Source organism: Podarcis liolepis, assembly GCF_965112155.1.
Source record: "Podarcis liolepis genome assembly, chromosome: 4".
Classification (NCBI taxonomy): Eukaryota; Metazoa; Chordata; class Lepidosauria; order Squamata; family Lacertidae; genus Podarcis; species Podarcis liolepis.
The window spans coordinates 42,634,115-42,652,681 of record NC_139558.1 but is presented as its reverse complement, the minus strand read 5'-3'; the positions used below and the strand labels follow the sequence as shown (position 1 = coordinate 42,652,681).

At 41.3% G+C, this 18,567-nt stretch overlaps 1 protein-coding gene across 8 annotated transcripts in view; it reads left to right on the top strand.

The window, feature by feature from the left end:
- BCLAF3 (BCLAF1 and THRAP3 family member 3) overlaps nt 1-18,567 on the top strand; it is a 34,723-nt gene that overhangs the window by 3,299 nt on the left and 12,857 nt on the right. For 4 of the 8 annotated variants that reach the window (XM_083501911.1, XM_083501910.1, XM_083501912.1 and 1 more), the window contains exons 2-7: nt 9,853-9,920; nt 10,521-11,096; nt 11,444-12,097; nt 15,301-15,479; nt 17,208-17,313; nt 18,298-18,361. In XM_083501911.1, the coding sequence (XP_083358037.1) occupies nt 9,880-9,920; nt 10,521-11,096; nt 11,444-12,097; nt 15,301-15,479; nt 17,208-17,313; nt 18,298-18,361 (1,620 nt within the window). In that variant the 5' untranslated portion in view covers nt 9,853-9,879. Of the gene's footprint in view, nt 1-9,852; nt 9,921-10,520; nt 11,097-11,443; nt 12,098-15,300; nt 15,480-17,204; nt 17,314-18,297; nt 18,362-18,567 lie in introns of all 8 variants that reach the window. The other 4 variants (XM_083501907.1, XM_083501905.1, XM_083501906.1 and 1 more) reach the window with 1 other exon arrangement.

Sequence of the window (18,567 nt, the reverse complement as noted above, 5' to 3'; positions counted from 1 at the left end):
CAATTTGTGACTTTGATTTTTTTTGTCACCTCTAATAGAATTGGCATCAGTTTGTTTGGCATAAGCATATGCTGTTGTGTTCTTTTTTGAAGTTTCTTTATAGTTGATTTGTCAGCTTGCTGTTGGCATCCATCTCAAGAGTGATTCCAGCTCCAGGGTGAAGTCAAACCACTGCGTTAGCAGCACTGAAAAAACCGCCCCGGGGTGCATGTCTGGGCAGGGTGTATGGAGGTCCTGGCTCACCCAGAAGACAATACCTCCTTCTCAGCCTTGCTGATGTGGTCTAAAGGAAAGCAGAGCAATATGTTTGGCACGGGCACCAGCTTGGCTGCAGAGTTGCCAGGAGGAAATATACAAGGTGTCATCAGCTGTCTTAGGGTCTCCGCTGTGAATTTATTGTCATCATTAAATTATCAATTTAAATACTTAAATTGAGTGCAGATATTTTGAAATGAATAAATATTAAATTTCAGTCATAGAAGTATGGTCACAAGACAATTTTCACTTTCTACCAGATTGTTTTTCAAAGCTAAATGCATTCTCCAGATGTAGTAGTCTGTTTAGACTGACATCCTGGTTTCCACTGCCCTAGGGCAGGGCTGTGGAAAAAATCATTCAAAACCATCTAATACAAATCTTAATAATCTTGTGGCAAAATTGAACTGTGCTTGTTGTGGCAGCAAGTTTTATAAGAAAGAACTTTAAACTCTTGGATAAATACCTTGTTTCAGGCACTGTTCTTTCTATAAAAATGATGGAGGGAGGAACTACATTATGTAAACTTTCTTTGAAGACCTTAGGTATGCAGGCAAATTTGTGTGAGATATATAGCTTGTTGCCTGGCTTCCTATGGCAAGTATCACCTCCAGGCCACTATATAATGAACCTTTGCTAAACTGGAAGAGCTGATTATTATTTTTCTTTCAAACCTCAGATGTTCTACAAATGACTAATAAGAGTGTGTGTCAACACAAGGACTGGTAACTTACAGACTTCTTTTTCAAAGCTGATATGTGCTCAAACATGCATAATGCAAAGTAGTTAAAGGAGTAGTTAAAGTGTTGTATGTTGAAGAGAACATCTCAAGTTGTACAATATTATGTTCATGCTCTGCTTTCTAGCACCTACTGCGTGAATACCATAGTAAGTACACAATGTAAACATTTTAAGTATTGTGAGATAGGACTACAATGGTACCTTGGCTCTCGAACTTAATCCATTCCAGGAGTCTGTTTGACTCTCGAAACCATTCAGAAACCAAGGTGCGGCTTCCAGTTGACTGCAGGAGCTTCCTGCACGCAAGCGGAAGCCGTGTCGGACGTTTGGCTTCCAAAAAACATTTGCAAACTGGAACACTTACTTCCGGGTTTGCGGCGTTCGGGAGCTGATTTGTTCAGGAGCCAAGCCGTTTGAGTACTAAGGCACCACTGTATCTTCAGTAAATATTAGAAACAAAAAGGAATTAAGCATAACATGAGGAAAAACCTCAATAGTACAGTTAAAAATGCAAAAAACAATTCTGTGTAACTGTTATTTGTAGAGCATAATCACAGACCCCTTTCTCCTTTTTATAACAGTTTCAGCAAGAATGGCACCAACATCCATCTGACTCAGGGATCATTTAGAATTAATAATAATTTATAATAATATATATTTTTTTATACCCCGGACATCTGGCTGGGTTTCCCCAGCCCCTGTTTCCGTCAAATGTAGTTTTACAGTAGCTTTACAGCTTAGTGTTCTGGTTCTTATTGCATTAACAAAAACCTTAACAAAATATGCAAGGGGTTTCTTATACAGACTCCAAGAAAATTGATACTGCTAAAAAAAGTAAAGTATGTTGTTCATGCTACCATCACTTGGCTCATAGTAACTCCAGGAGGCCTTGAGCAGATTTGCAACATACTGTTGCCAATTTCCTTTCTTCCTTGTTCCTGTGTGGTTACCAACTAAACTACTGTACCATGCACTCCATTAACCTGCTCACCTAAAAATCTCTCATAGTGAGGAGAGACGGATGAGAAGTTGATCATCAAGCCAAAGCCTCTGGGTTTCTCGCATCTAGCATATATACTTTTGTGGAGGGCTTCAGGCCAAACAGTAGTGTTTTCCTTTAATCATGACTTTTATTCTGGAAGCACCAGTGCCTAATTCTATCCATATGCATTTGTAGCTGCCAGATCTTTGGCTTCTAGCATTGTAGTCCATTTTGGAATACTTTAATGCATTCTTGGAAAAAGCTAGCCTTCCTTGGTTTGTGTGTAACACTGGTGTTTATTGTGCTAGGTTATGCAATGTTCCCTCTGCAGTATGCTAAATTAACTGAAGCAAAAGCAGCAATACCCATGGATGCAGAAGAATTTTAGCTGTTGTCAAGGTGGCGGCCACAGTTTTCCAGTATAAAAAAATGTTTTAAAAATCCCTGAGTATCTACAGCCAAGCTAGTTTTGATTTCTCCCCTAATTTCATAGGGGGAGCAGGGTAGAAACCCTGTTGTGCAAGTGAAAGCCCTTAAACAGGGGTTTGCACTGGTGGCATTTGTTAGGTGAATTCTACCCACAGAATTTTTAGACTATATCAATATGTAAGCCTTTGACTGTTTCATAAATTGCAGTGTAAAGGATAAAATAGGGCAATTGATGAAGCCCATGTAAAGTTTTGAATAGTAACGGTTTGAGGGTTTTACCTGAGGTAACCTGAAAAAGGTGAAACTTTCCATGTGATGACAGTGTCCTACACTGCCATGATTCTCAGTGTGGAGCACTTTGGTTCTCTTAACTAGTTGGCTGGTACAGGATGAGGTGAAAGCTTTATCCAGCCTAACAGCAAAGCACCCCTTCCTAGTCATGGGGTGATCCATTGCCACCAGATAACAGGGACAGTGGTAGAGTTCTTCTACTCACCCCCAAGAGAGAAATGCTGCTTTTGCCTTGTGGCAGAAGGTCGTGTACCTTTTGCCTTACCAAATCTTCCTGTATTAGACACATAGTTATTAATAATGACAGAAACAGATTTGTGTTTCTTGTCAATGTAACAGTAAAGGTAAAGGGAACCCTGACCATTAGGTCCAGTCGTAGCCAACTCTGGGGCTGCGGCGCTCATCTTGCTTTATCGGCCGAGGGAGCCGGCGTACAGCTTCCGGGTCATGTGGCCAGCATGACTAAGCCGCTTCTGGTGAACCAGAGCAGCGCACGGAAATGCCATTTACCTTCCCCCCGGAGCGGTACCTATTTATCTACTTGCACTTTGATGTGCTTTCAAACTGCTGGGTTGGCAGGAGCAGGGACTGAGCAACGGGAGCTCACCCCGTCGTGGGGATTCGAACCGCCGACCTTCTGATCGGCAAGTCCTAGGCTCTGTGGTTTAACCCACAGCGCCACCCGCGTCCCTACAATGTAAGAGTAGGGCTATATAAATTCACCCTGGCTGTTGAATACCCCATTATCAGAATGTGAGGCCTAGTCCCAGGATGCTCTTGAGGGCTGCTGTTCACCTGAGAGCCCAAAGTGTGTGTGTGTGTGTGTGTGTGTGTGTGTGTGTGTGTGTGGTGCAATCCTAACCATGTCTACTCAGAAGTAATTCTTGTTGGATTCAGTGGGGTTTACAGGTATGTGGGGTTAGGATTGTAGTCTGAACCTCATATTTTGTTCTAGTCATGACTGCCTAAGATGAGACATAATCAGGGGTCCTGTGGGGTTGGGATTCTGTAAACAGTTTCCTCAGTGCAGCTGGGAAAAGGAAGGGACCTGTGAGTCAATTCCTGGATCTGTGATTCTGAGTGAAGCGACTGAAGCAACAGCAAGGTTAGAGTAGGTGCTGTAGAAATGAACCAGGCATAAAGGGGGACAGGCAGCATGCAGAGCCCCCAAATGTCATTTTGGGGGTTCTAAACTTCTACGTGTTGCATTGTCAAGGTGGAAGAAATAAAAACGTTTCCTATTTCTCAGGGATATGGTTTATATAACAAGTCATATGACAACCTTTGTGCTTTTCAAACTGATTAGAACTTGCCATTTTCATTTCTGTTGTGGTTTGACTCTGTGGAACATCTGGAGCATGGTGATGAGGTTGAGATGAGGGGCAGAATATAACCTTTGAAAATAATTTTATGTAATCGTTAGGGACTCACAGAACCAAGATTGCTTATTGTTGCTTTGATTTGGATGGGTGTGAGGGGTGGGAAGGAGAGGAGAAGTCAAACACATATCTTCAATTTTCATTCCTGCATGATGAATCCTATAACCTTCCTCATTTTATAGATCTTTATTTTCTATCACTTTTAAATATCTTACCTTTCCATTAGGCAAAGTCAAATGCCATTCAGGCTATTAGTTACATAGATGTTTCAGAAACAGATGACAATACAAGAAAGCAATTGTCAGTCTGAAAGTATCCTCTGTTGAAAACTGGATAGAAGCCAGTGACCATGACAAAGGTTGTGTTCTTGCATATCTCTCTGTGTAAGGACATTTCCTCAAAAAAAGAAATTACTGCTCTGGTGACTGAGACTTTATCTTAAATTATTTTTAGTGAGTCTTATTGTGAAGCATGTGAAGCCTTGGCATGTTGTGCTGATATCTTTACAAAGGAATTCCAAGTGTTTGCCCCAAATGTCAACATTTTCTAAACGTTGTCTTGTGGATTTCAAAATGGTTTGTTGATGCCTTCCAGTCCCCATAGAAAAAGGGACCTTACCTTACTTCTGACTAAAATGTGAATTTGTATTGCACCTGAGCTACTGACAACAGGTTTTACTTACTTACAGAAATGTAAAGGCATGCCACAATATCCACCCATTTGCCTAAAGCAGTTACATCCTAGGCTTGGCAGCTGCCATCCACCCACAAAGGTTGAAGTCACAGGGAATAGAGTAAGCCTTTGGAATAACTTTTTAAATTATGTCTCTTCATCTAAAGGAGTGTCATATGTGCATCTGTTTATCATCCAGAGCTATTTCCCAAAACATTTTGTTTCCTGTAGTTTAATTTTGGTAGCCAGCAGAAGGAAGGATGAGCTGATTCAAGTTGTATTAAAAGGATGTAAGGATTTGGGTAAATATATAAATCATTGTTCACATTTCTTTGAAGAGTAGCAAAACAAATTGAGTAACTTTTGTAGTAATTTTTTTTTATCCTCTAAATGGATTAAACATCCCTGTCAAGATGTTAAATGACTTGACTTTGGGGTGAATTTTAAAGACTCTTATGTGAACGGTTTCTTTCCACAAGGTGAAAGGAGTGTCTGTCCTGTAAATTATGCTAGTACTCTTTATCCCGAAGCAAGATCCTATGCATGATGTCAGTCTTTCCCACGCTACCAATGTGATTGCATTGCTGTTTGGATGACAAGTCCTTTTTCTTGGCTGTGATTTCTGTCACACATATCCAACTTTGGGATTGGTAGGGCTGTGATTTTTATGGTATTTATCTTGGCTTTGTGTAGTCATTTGGGACATGGATAGGACTGTTATTCTATTCGTAAGTGAGCACTGTGTAGAAACAGTTCTGATATTAGAACATATTTCATGTTGCTGCTCCATTAATGAGTAAAAAAATGAATATGTAATACAGTAGGCAAGAGAAGATGTTCATTTTACAATACTCTGTGCAAAAGGTAAAGGGACCCCTGACCGTTAGGTCCAGTCACAGATGACTCTGGGGTTGTGGCACTCATCTTGCTTTACTGGCCGAGTACAGCTTCCGGGTCATGTGACCAGCATGACTAAGCCACTTCTGGCGAACCAGAGTCTTCCTGCCGGAGTGGTACCTATTTATCTACTTGCACTTTGACATGCTTTTGAACTGCTAGGTTGGCAGGAGCAGGGACTGAGCAACGGGAGCTCACCCCGTCACAGGGTTTCGGACCGCCGGCCTTCTGATCGGCAGGTCCTAGGCCAGGGGTCTGCAATCTTTAAGACAAAAAGAGCCACTTGGACCCGTTTCCGAAAAAACAACAACAACTGGGAGCCGCAAAAACATTGCAACATTTAAAACAAATATAACACTGCATATATTGTTTCTGGCCTTAATGCTATATATACAGGATCGTGCAGTCAGCTGTCAATCTCAAGAAAAAAGGACAAATTAATAGCTAATTAAAATATATAATTTACAACCAGGTAACCAGGTTAATGGGACTTTTGCTCCTGAACCTCAGTGCTCAGTGTCTGCACATCAGGGCTGTAAGACGTCACCTTCATTTTCACACAGGCTTGCAAGCTGTCATCTGTGAGGCGTGATCGGTGTTTGTTTTTAATATAGTTCATGTTGGAGAAGACCTGCTCACGTACCTATGTGGAAGAGACCACAAGGGCCATCGAGTCCAACCCCCTGCCAAGCAGGAAACACCATCAGAGCACTCCTGAGATATGGTTGTCAAGCCTCTGCTTAAAGACCTCCAAAGAAGGAGACTCCACCACACTCCTTGGCAGCAATTCACCAAACTTTCACCAAACTTTCCCCTGCTTAAGTTTAAAAAGGGGCTTCACTTAAAAAGGGGCTTCAGGCAACTAACTCCACGTGGAATTCCACGCGACCGCGACTGCATAATCAATGCCACAAAATGCCAAAGAAAATTAACCAGGGCCCCAGTGAACCATAAATCATAATCAGTGCCTGATGTAAATAATAATTAATAATGAGGGCCCAATGTCATCCTCGTCATTATAAAAATAATCCCTCTCTTCGCGCCGCCCAGCCTCCCAAGAAAAAAACCCCACTTCAAACGGTCACAAAGCACAAATTCCACGCGACCGCAGCTTGCTATGCCCAATAACCAATGCCCCAAAATGCCATAGAAAATTAATCAGGGCCCCAGTGTACCATAAATCATAATCAGTGCCTGATGTAAATAATATATAATAATGAGGCATTCGCCATTATAAAAATACATTTTTTGACACTTTTTATTATTTCTTTGTTTGACCCCTCAGAATTACTCCTCCTCATAGAAATAAACATTAAATTAACAAGTTACCTTTTTTTGAGTGTGTGTTCTTCACTCCCCTTCAAAACAGTGACCAGTGTATATGCCCCCTTTCAATGCAGCCTGCTTACAAAGGCGGGACGACAAAGACCAGCAATAAGCTGTTGCATAACGTTCCCCAAGGAAAGTGTTAGCTATTCACCAAACTTTCCCCTGCTTAAGTTTAAAAAGGGGCTTCAGGCAACTAACTCCCACGTGGAATTTCCTATAGTAAGATGGCGGCTGCCTCAGAAGACCACATGGGCAGATAAGATGGCTGCTGGGACGATCCGGTTACCCAGCAACAGCACAGCTGATTCCGACGCTTTTGAAAGCAGCCGGCAAAGCAAGTGTTGGAGCTCCGAAGCCACAATGCTGCGCATGTGACCAAATAGCGAGGACTTACTTTGCTAGAGACAAGCCCCGACGCTACCACAAGCCTCCCTCTCTTCGCGCCGCCCAGCCTCCCAAGAAAAAAACCCCACCTCAAACAGTCACAAAGCACAAATCAGTAAACATAATAAACATTAAATTAACAAGTTACCTTTTTTTGAGTGTGTGTTCTTCACTCCCCTTCAAAACAGTGACCAGTTTTGAACAGTGGCTTCAGGCAACTAACTCCTCCGCCTCCTTCCCTCGCGCCCTCCCCTCGCCCCTCGCCCCTCGCCTCCTTCCCTCGCGCCCGCCCCTCGCCTCCTTCCCTCGTGCCTCCGCCCCGGAGCCGCAGCAAAGGCTTTAAAGAGCCGCATGCGGCTCTGGAGCCGCAGGTTGCCGACCCCCGTCCTAGGCTCTGTGGTTTAACCCACAGCGCCACCCGCGTCCCAGCAAAAGGTAGGACTCTGTTAAAACAAACAAAGAAAGGGATATGTTTGCAAATACGGTGCATGGAAAAAGGACCTGTTTGGTTGGTTCACCCCACAACATATGAATATTATCTTCTAAGCAGTAGCAGGGTTGGTATGTTGAAGAAAACAACAACAAAGACTCTTATGTTTCCTTAATGGGAGCAGATTTGTTGTAATGCATCTGGTGAAGTAGACTGGCTTGTGTTACTATATTCATTGGCCTTTAATAAATTATTTGAAATATTTTTGTTGAATAGACAGAGAATTGTTATACTGTAGTTTGATAATAACATTAAAACAGTGCCTGGCTGAAAAATCCTTGCCTATTTGAAAAGGTTTAAATAGCACATACTTTACTTCCATCATTTTCTTCACATGTGGAGAAAGTGACTCTGCAGCCACTGAAGATGCCATGCCTCTCAGGTTTTTACTGAACAGTTTTTGCTGTGCAGATTTCACATATGGATGGCACTACCAGACTGACCATAGAAGTACTATGGAGTATTGTAAAAGAGGCCACAAAAGTGGGCAGTATTGTGTAGCAATCCCAGATTGCAGTATACTTGGATGCCTCTATGTTAGTTGCTACCACTTCCCTGAATGTAGTTGTTCAGGTAGCAGATATAATAAGCAAACACCACACCCCTATGTACAGAGACAATGACTAGGTCTCAGTTGGGATTCAGAAATAGAATTTATCAAACTATGAGTAATCCTGACATAAATATATTACATACTCTGCAGCTAATTTTTTATTGTCCAGGGAGCCTTTGAACTTGTGCTTTTAAAGTTGCCTTATACACCTCGGGTTACATACGCTTCAGATTACATGCGCTTAAGGTTACAGTCTCCGCTAACCCAGAAATAGTGCTTCAGGTTAAGAACTTTGCTTCAGGATAAGAACAGAAATCGTGCTCCGGCGGCGCGGCAGCAGCGGGAGGCCCCATTAGCTAAAGTGGTGCTTCAGGTTAAGAACAGTTTCAGGTTAAGTACGGACCTCTGGAACAAATTAAGTACTTAACCCGAGGAACCACTGTACATGCCTTATACAAGCTGCTTATGAATGTAAAGGTTATATCAAATACTTCCACTTTTTATAAGTAGGTGTTCTGAAAACCTGGGATTCCCGCATTGGTTTACTAGCTTCTTAACAGAGCTAGTTTATACCAATTAAATTCCCACTAATCCAACTTATCCAGAAGTGCCATAGCTGAAGCTTCTGAGCAGTATTTGAGTCGCGGGCTCATTTTTGTCCACGGGGTAAAAGGAGCATTCGGCTCTGCCCCTCCCTCTTTCCTTTATCTGCACACGATTTCAAGACTGGAAGATGGAGTTTCCGCTAGCAGGATGACTTTCTGTTTATAGTTTTATGTTGTTGTAGCCTCCCCAGCGGCCAAAGTATTTGCTGTGGCCCTCTAAAAAAAGCTCATCCACCTTGACCCACACCCCCCTCCCAAATGGGTAGATCACTTCCACTTTCATATTCTGTGAATAGATCACAGTCTCTTGGGAGTTGGACATCCCTGATATAGATGAAGTGGATTAGGCTCATCTCCCATTGTTTTTGTATATGATGTTCTTTGGTGATCCTTCAGCCTCTACATCTCACACGCTGTTCTAAAACATCCTCCAAAAAATCCTCCTACAAAACAGATTTTATTTGTGTGGTATAGAAGGGGATTGTAGATGTGAAGGAGAACTGAGATGGCCAGGATTCCTGTTCCTGCTCTGATCCAATAGAAGGTTCTATTGGATCAAAGAGCCTCTTTCATCAGCAGGAAGGCACCAGTTGGATGCAATCTATCAGCACTAACTTGCAGAAATGAAGTCAGCAAATTGCTACTACTTTGCTTTAAAGGAATAGCTTATACAAATGTTCTATTTCGTTTTTCATTTCCACAATGTGGCTGTTCATTTAAACATTAAAAAAAGCCTAAACTAAAGTACTCTGATATTGTGTAAACATTTTAAAATTGTTATCTATTTTAATTGTAACAGATCCCAATTATTAATAAGTAGTCATTTGTTTATATTTTCTTTATAGATTCAATAAATTAATTGATAGGAAAAGATGGTTAGATCACGATCAAGATCACCAAGATGGAAACGAAGGTAAATGTCCATATTTTTCTACGGATCATAAAGGTTTCTCTTAACTTACTAGAAGAGAGCCTTAAATGATGTTGTCAGAAGGGACTTTTTCAGGGTTTGAATGAGGCTGAGTCCTAATAATGTAGAACAGTAAATATGTTCAGGACTCCACATGTGAAAGAGATTCTGATAATAGAAATGCAAGTTTAGTGTTTTCTCCTTTCTTCACATTAGCGTTCTAATGCCTATTTGAATGGAGTTGGAATGACTGCATATAAGGAGAGGCTTACTAAGTGTGATTCATTAGATCAGAGCAAGCTTTGTGTGCACAACTCCTGAGAGATTCCTGTTTGTATAATGGAGAAGATCTGCTTACAGGAACCTGTTATTTGTGTTTATTGTCCTTTTAAGTATCAGGACATGCATTTTAATTTACTTTATAATGGGAGAGACTACAAGTTGCAACTGCAAAGCCCCCATGTGCTAGTTAAAATGGGATACTCAGGGTAATTTCAGCCGGAGACTTTTGGACTCGGTTTGTGATAAGAGCCTAAGATTCACAAAAAGAAGCTGTATTACAGTAGTTAAAATAGAATTGTGTTTTTGTGTGTTTATATGTAGGTCTTTATCGCCTGCCTTCAGGAGTCAGGAACACAACAGACAAAGGCACAATCATAGCAATTATGACTGTGAATACAAAGGTTTCCGGAAAGATGCAAAGAAGCCTATGCCGTGGAGAGTGGAAGATGGGAAATATGGACAAGCCAGTACTAGATATGCACCACATGACACTAACCACCACCGACTTTATGAATGTAGGTCATATTCACCAACTCTGAAAAGAATCCCTTCGGAAGATATGTACAGTCACAAACCTTGTAGGACACATTCACCAGAAAGGAATGCTGATATCGGAAGATGCCACTTTCCTTCCAGATATCCAGAAATGTCTCGCAAAGAACACAACCATTCTTTTTATCCGTCCAAAACACGTGACAGAGAGATGCATGAAGACCCCCGAGCTGCTGCTGGAAATACAAAAGGGATGAAGACTTTCCATGAGCCATTAGGAACTAACTTTGAAAGGAAGTGGAATGAAAATGACTTGAGGCACCACCAGTTACAAGAAGACAAGTATACTCAATCACCTCGAAGATGTTCTAGTGAATTTATGCCAAGGAGCTCTTTGCAGAAGAGGTAGAGAAATTGCCCAGTTTTAATGGTTTTTTTAAATGGTGTAAAGCTTCAAGTGAAAGTCGATTGTCCTTATAGTTGAAGATTCTACCCTGAAAACCATTTTTTTTGCTAACAGAATAAAACATAGTTTAATTGTGGGCTGCTGGTGGTAGAGCAGTATTGTATCTTTTAAATTAATCCTGTTGGTGGCTAGCATATAAAAGGATCATAATTTCCCCTCTCTTTAGTGGCTTGAGGGATCATGGGGTGACACATTCTACATAAAGCCTGTGTTTTCCAGCATTCTGCATACGTAAGTTCTCATTTTCTTCCTTACTGCAAGTATAAACTACTTTATGTCAACACAGGTATCCTGAAGATCGTGATAACAGAGAATATGGGCACACGTCTAAAAGGGCTAAAGAATTGGAGAGGTATGATGATAGAGAAGTAGCAAGTAATTCCAAGTGGAAGCAAGATCATTCTTCACTCAACCAAGAAAAGGGAGAGCCAAGAAACCCTGGTCTTCAAACCCATCGGCCTGTTGTAAAGGAGTACAGTGATAGCTGTCAAACAAAGATTACATATGACTATAGTCAGAAACGTCATAGACATCCAGATGGAGGGAAATATATATCTGATGAAAGAGCAGAGAAATATACGAAGGTGGAAGAGAAGAAATATAATTCTCCTAAAGAGGCTTGGAATAGCAAATATTCAAATTACTATAACAGTGAAAGAGTCAGGCACACAGAAGACCCTCATACAGAAGCATCAGTTAAATATATTTCGGGAAAAGGCTGCAATTCATATGTTAAATCTCACAAAAGTGATGCTGATCTTTTACCCTTTGATCAAAAAGAGAAGGAAAGACTGAGGAAAGAAATGGATTTTAGGGGAAGGAGAGACCAGCATGACACTCACCACAAAATCTCAGATGTAAAAGTGTCTGATGTCCACCACACAAGAAAGGAAAAACTCACAGTCAAAGTGGATATGAAGAAAACCATAAATAAATACAGGTATTGCCTTTTGGATTTTTAAAAACAACATTCATGTTTATGAATGTATTAAAGATGTCAAGTTGCTTGATCATTATAGTATGGTAGCATTGAGCTCAATTAACAGAACATAAGTGGCTGTGTACCATGTGTGCTTTTGTGTGGTTGTGTGTGTATGTTGTATACATGTATGTATAGATATATATGATATAAAACAGCAGTCCATTGTAGGTCAAGGAAGAGAGTGGAACTTGAGACCAAGGAATACTAACTTGAGTGTTTGGGCAGTCTAAAGAAGAGTAGGGGTGTCCTGAAGTGCAGCTACTGCTTTCCAAAAGCAAAAAATGTAATTTGGCTTCTGACCAGTTCTGTACTAGGCCTCTGTACAGTGGTACCTTGGTTCTCAAACTTAATCCGTTCTGGGAGTCTGTTCGACTCCCGAAACCATTCGAAAACCAAGGCACGGCTTCCGATTGACTGCAGGAGCTTTCTGCACTCAAGCGGAAGTTGCATCAGACCTTTGGCTTCTGAAGAACGTTCGCAAACCAGAACACTTCTGGATTTGCGGCTTTCAGGAGCCAATTTATTCAACAACTAAGCCGTTCGAGAACCAAGGTACTACTGTATTCAGAAAACTGAAGGGAGTGGCACAGTCCAGCTGAGCAGCATAACATCTATCCCCTTTGAGAGTCGGGTTGCAATTCCATATGGATAAGTGAAGTTTGAGGTCCCCTCCCTGTGCTGAAAAATTTCAGCATCTCATGGGATAGTCATGTTAGTGAATAGAGATTTAGATAAGGGCAGTGTTCAAATTCTGTTTAAGTTGGCCTTGAGAAAGCCAGCAGCAGTCAAAACAAATATGATATGTTATCTATTTTTGTAAATTTTTCTTACTTCTTTACAAATGTTTTTCGTTTCAAGTCCCTAAGCTCTTTATTTGGAAAGTTTTAGATACCTAATTACTCATCTCATGGTGCATTTTGTTAATAAGCATGCACTTACTGTTCAGTTTAAAATGTATGTGGTAAGTTGGAATTCAAATAATTTTATGTGGCCTTCTGCAAGCCCTCCAAAACATTGTTTGTGGGCACCCCCACCCCACCCCCGAGAAACTGCTCCAGAAGATTAGCAAAACTGGGTTCTGCCCCAGTATACTCTGCTGTCTGAGTCTAAGATAAAGGGCAGATTCTCCCACAATTTCTGCCTTCATTCATCCCTCTCTTGGGTGGTGCATCTCAAGTAGGTAGCAGGATGGGATGGGGAAATTGACACAGTTCTTATGCACCCAATTGCTCTAGGTATCTGCATAGGCATTTTTGGATCCTGACCTATAAGCAGTGTGGTAAGAATTTTCTTCTACACCACCTCGTTGTCACCCAGGCGAGGGACCACCTTTAAATAAAACATGGAACCAAGGAAGAAAATCAAGTCCGGCACCCAGTTAGGGATCCAGAGTTTATTAGATACTATTGCAGTAAGACAGAGCCCAACTTAATGTGGTTGTTCTAGCCGAACTGCCACTTAAGAAGAAGATTTGCCCAGAGGAAAATCAGAACATAGCTTATATAGTAACTCAAACACAGCACACAAAGAGTCAGAAAACATCAAAGCATTCCTAAACATACTTCTGCATACATCAAAGAAGGTTACAAGTAAAACATGCATGGCTCCATACTAGTAACTTCATGCCACAACTACCTTGGGGTGCCCCTAAGTGCCCAGGCCATTTGGGTCTCAAATGTCCTGCTTTATCACTGTTTCCTTAGCAGCCAGGCCTTGGACAGGGCTGTTGACATTCCTGCCCTGTCTTGCTTCCCTTCATCCCCGAGCCATCTCAGGAAGCTTCAAAGATATGTTTGGATTCCCTCCCCAGTCCTAACTAGAACAACATCTTTAATGACCATTTGTGCCACCTTCAGGGTTAGATAGGGTTTATTGCTTATGGCCTAGAGAGCACAGGGGTTATAAAATATAGGCACACAGGAGCCATGCATAAAAACTTTTCAGTGCTGCATTCTATCTAAATGCCATTAATATTTGAAACATAATTAAATGAAAATATACACCCTGGGTCTCTGATTCTTATATCAGCAGTAGTCAAGAGCAAAACCTAGGGCAAAACGTTCAACATCTTCTCTAGTGTGAGAATCTGTGTTGTAACTTCTTGTGATGCATTATGCTGTAGATTTGTCAAATGGGAGAAAGAAGGGCTTTTCTGCGGGAGGACCCTAAAAGCTCCACGCAGGGACACCAGAGAATGAGAATGCAGTGTAGCCATTTGAAATACCATGGAATTCCATGCATCCAAGGCAAGGATATAAGGGAAGCACCTTCTTCCTTGGATAGGCTACTCACCAGAGCAGAAAGAGTAGAGGATTACAAACTGGAGATGGGAGAGAATCTTGTATGTACCATGTTCAAAAGAGGAGATAAGGCTTCTTCCTAAGATACTGATTTCTAATAGTGCTGAGCCAAATGTTTGGGGTCAGCATTTTTAGCACAAAACGGTTTTCAGAGAATCCAGAATGATTTTTTAAAATTTGGCCCAGTGATGTCACTATTAACAGCAGAATAAGAAAGCAAACAAAAATGGCATTTAAGCAAAAGCTGTCTCCAGCATTTCTGTCCAGACTTAATTTTTGAGTTGTCTTCAGGACGTTATAGGTTGAACTCTTTGTGTTTGCTTTAATACTTGTGTGTGTATTGGTTGTGAAAAAGGGTAAGTACTTAAAGTGTTCCTAATATAAAAGTAATATGTACAGTGGTGCCCCGCAAGACGAATGCCTCGCAAGACGGAAAACTCGCTAGACGAAAGAGTTTTCCATTTTGGAGGTGCTTCGCAAAACGAATTTCCTATGGGCTTGCTTCGCAAGACGACAATCTCTTGTGAGTTACTGCTGGTTTTTTTTCCTCCCCCCCCCCTTTTCTAAGGCGCTAAGCCGCTTATCAGCTTATCCGATCAGCAGATAAGCCGCTAATAGCGCTAATCCGTCAATGGGCTTGCTTCGCAAGACGAAAAAACCGCTAGACGAAGAGAATCACAGAACGGATTCTTTTCGTCTTGTGAGGCACCACTGTATTACATTATGAAAATCACAAACCTTTCCTTCTTTTGTGGAATGCTTAGTTTTACTTTCCTTTGAAATAACCTTTTAAAATGTATTGTTACTGTTATGTTAAATATTTGAGGGAATATTTTCTAAACATGTCTAAATTTATTCCAGGAGTGCGTCTAGTCATATCATGGAGAGGCAGACATCATGTGATCTAGTAGCTGTGGGTAGAAAAACTGAAAAATTCCATCCAGTGTTTGAGCATATAAAATCTGTGACGCAGAAGGTAGAACAAAACCCATCAAAAGAATTTGCTCAGGAAATCATCACAATTATCCATCAAGTTAAAGGTGGTTACAGAGTGTTAGACATGCACATTATCTGTGGTGTAGTCTGCATCTTTGTGTTATCAAATTATTATGAATGTCATTAATCCAAGTAGCTCAGGATGTGTGAAACATCATATAGACTTCACAGAGTTGTGCAAGAATAATCCCTATTTAATGGCGGTACAATATTTTGCAGATTTCAGAGCAAGAAATTAGTAGTTTACCATAATAAATCCAGGAAATACTGCTTTCTACTCCTTAAATTACAAATTTCATGTAGGACCTGTAACAAATTGTGTGCAGTGTGGAGTGCTCCTATTCAGGATACTCAGTTGAATTCTGCTACATAGTTTTCCATCCCCCTCCAATGGACAGTCACCATTCTGTGGAATGCTCAGTTTTCATTGGGTTTTTTGGGAGGAGGGAGTTCCCCACTAGGATTTTCTCCCTGAGCCTGAAAACACCTCGCTCCTGTATATGGATGGTGTGATTTTGGCTACATAAGAGACTAGTAGAATTGCAATCACTATTAGTATATATGATTATTAGATTTATCATAAGATTGGCTCTCTGAGCTCTCACAATCTTTGTAAGAAGAAAGGAGAGACGTATTAGTGCTTTTTGGACTGTGAAACAGAGCCCTAGAAAACATTGAGCAATAATAAGAGGCAGTCTCCCTTTCTATGTCATAACTCACGTGTAAGGTCAGTTTTAAATTAAAAAGACTGAACAAAAATATACTGTATTTTTCGCCCTATAGGACGCACTTTTTCCACTCCAAAAATGAAGGGGAAATGTGTGTGCGTCCTATGGGGCGAATGCAGGCTTTCGCTGAAGCCTGGAGAGCGAGAGTGGTCGGTGCGCACCGACCCCTCACGCTCTCTAGTCTTCGCACACCTCTCCGCAAGCAGCGGGAGCGCTCCCGCTGCTAGCGGAGACTTGCCTTCATGCTGAAGCCTGCGCGCGCTCAGCTCAGCGTGTCCAGGCTTTGCGGACCTTTCCGCAAGCAGCGGGAGCGCTCCCACGGCTTGCAGAGAGCTGCCTGTTTGGGGGCTGGGGTCGGGGGAAGCTCAAGCTTCCCCCGCCCCAGCCCTGTGCCGGGGGGGGAATAATTCCCCCCCCCAAAAAAACAAACTAGGTGCGCCTTATGGGACGGTGCGTCCTATAGGGCGAAAAATATGGTAGTTGCATTTAACAAGTTATGGTCTCTTCAAGTTATATGAGGTTACCTAAACAGAAGTACACTTGAATTCAGGAGAAAATGAATTATGTACACATATTCTAGATCTTTTGTCTTGTTGCCCATTTTGAACTTTTTATAAAAAGTAAGTATTGCTTTTATCTTTTGCATTTTGAGGTGTAAGTAATGTTGTTCACATCTTTAGAGGGGCATGTCTTTAGGACCTCAGAGAGTTATTGAGGGGCTGCCGAAGGCTAAATCTGTGGGTGGGATTCACCTAACGAGCTAATCAGTGAAAGCCCTCCTCAAGGATGTTCGTTTGTGCAATTAGGCTTCCCCCTCTCTTGCACAGATAGAGCCATTGGAAGAGAGTAACATGGAATTCCACTCATTATCATTAGAGATAATGTAGAGAGAGAGATATGGCTTTAGAGATACAAAGCCATGAGGACATAAATAACTTCATAGCTTCATTGTCTCCAGCGTGTTAGTTTCAGCACCACTTTTAATGCTGAAATTGCAATGAAAAGGATTAACTTATTTTTCCCTATTTATCCTCTTCACAGCAGATTACTTTAAATCTCCTGATCTAACGTTACATGAGCGTTTCTCAAAAATAGAAGATAAGCCATTGGCAAATGAAGTTAAAAGACATTCAAATCCAGAAATTCACAGGTAAAATAAACGTACATTGGTCCAGTAAAAATCTTGCTCAGTAGTTGACAGACCATTTCTTTGCTACCTGGCATGCCTCTCACCATGGTTCAAAGTTCATTTCCATATCCTGGCTTGTTTGGAAGCCGTTAACCATAGCTCCATGTACAGATGTAATGAGAACTGCTTAGCCACAGCTTGCTTGCACAAAGGGAGCAAAGAAGTGGGAGCAAAGGGACTGCATGTGCATGCATGTTCATTCATATCTTCACTTCTATGCTAAGATTTGATCATCAGAGTGCAGTTGTGGAAACTTAGCACACAGAGTACAGCATACATAGGCCTGACCTATAATGGCTTTTTGTTGGTTAATGACTTTCGTTTATGTCTCCGGGATTTCAATCCTAATAGACATAAATTGCATGACTAGGAATGTATACCGAACATGGTGTTAAAACACAGCATTATCTTGAATATGAATGTGACCAAGCAGACATGTCTTTCCCACGTGTATCAATTCCTGGCCTCTGATTTTTGGACCTACTCCCATAGTCCATGTCAATATTTCCCAATCTGGTGCCTTACCATCAGCACCAGTAAAACTCCTAGTAGCTCAATGGTTGTAAAGATGCATTATGCAAGTATTTTTGTACTGCCACCCATACTTGCGTTGCTCACTAACCACACCTACCCCCTGCCAAACTTCCTTTGCTAACCTCCCACCCCTTCCTTTTACACGTCACCCAATCATCTCACAGCTCCTTCAACCTCCTGGGCCACCCACTTGCCCTCTGTGCCACCCTCCTCACTTGTTTGGTTGACCAGGTTAGCTTGCTTGCTCTGCCTGCTGTTACCATCCTACAGTTCACATGCCACATAAACTGCAACATGACTTTTTTCTTACACAATATTATATAGTAAGATAATTCAGTTCCTATTGAAGTTAACTTTCTTGCTTCCATTTGACCCTCTTACTGATGCTGAATGATATGCTCATTACACCAGGAGAATCGACATGTCTTTGGCTGAACTTCAGAAAAAAAGAGCTGTTCCATGCAAGTCTGAGCAGGTATGTCTATTTTATTTTGGAATGTAAGGAAATTGTATTTTCAGTGACAGTATTGTAATTCTATAATGTCTTCATATTTTAAAGTGGTATAGACTAACTTAAATAATTTGTACCGGATGGATATATATATCTAATTTACTTACATTTATATCCCATCCTTTCTTCAAAGATACCAAGGAAGGGTTTGTGATTCTCCACACACACAT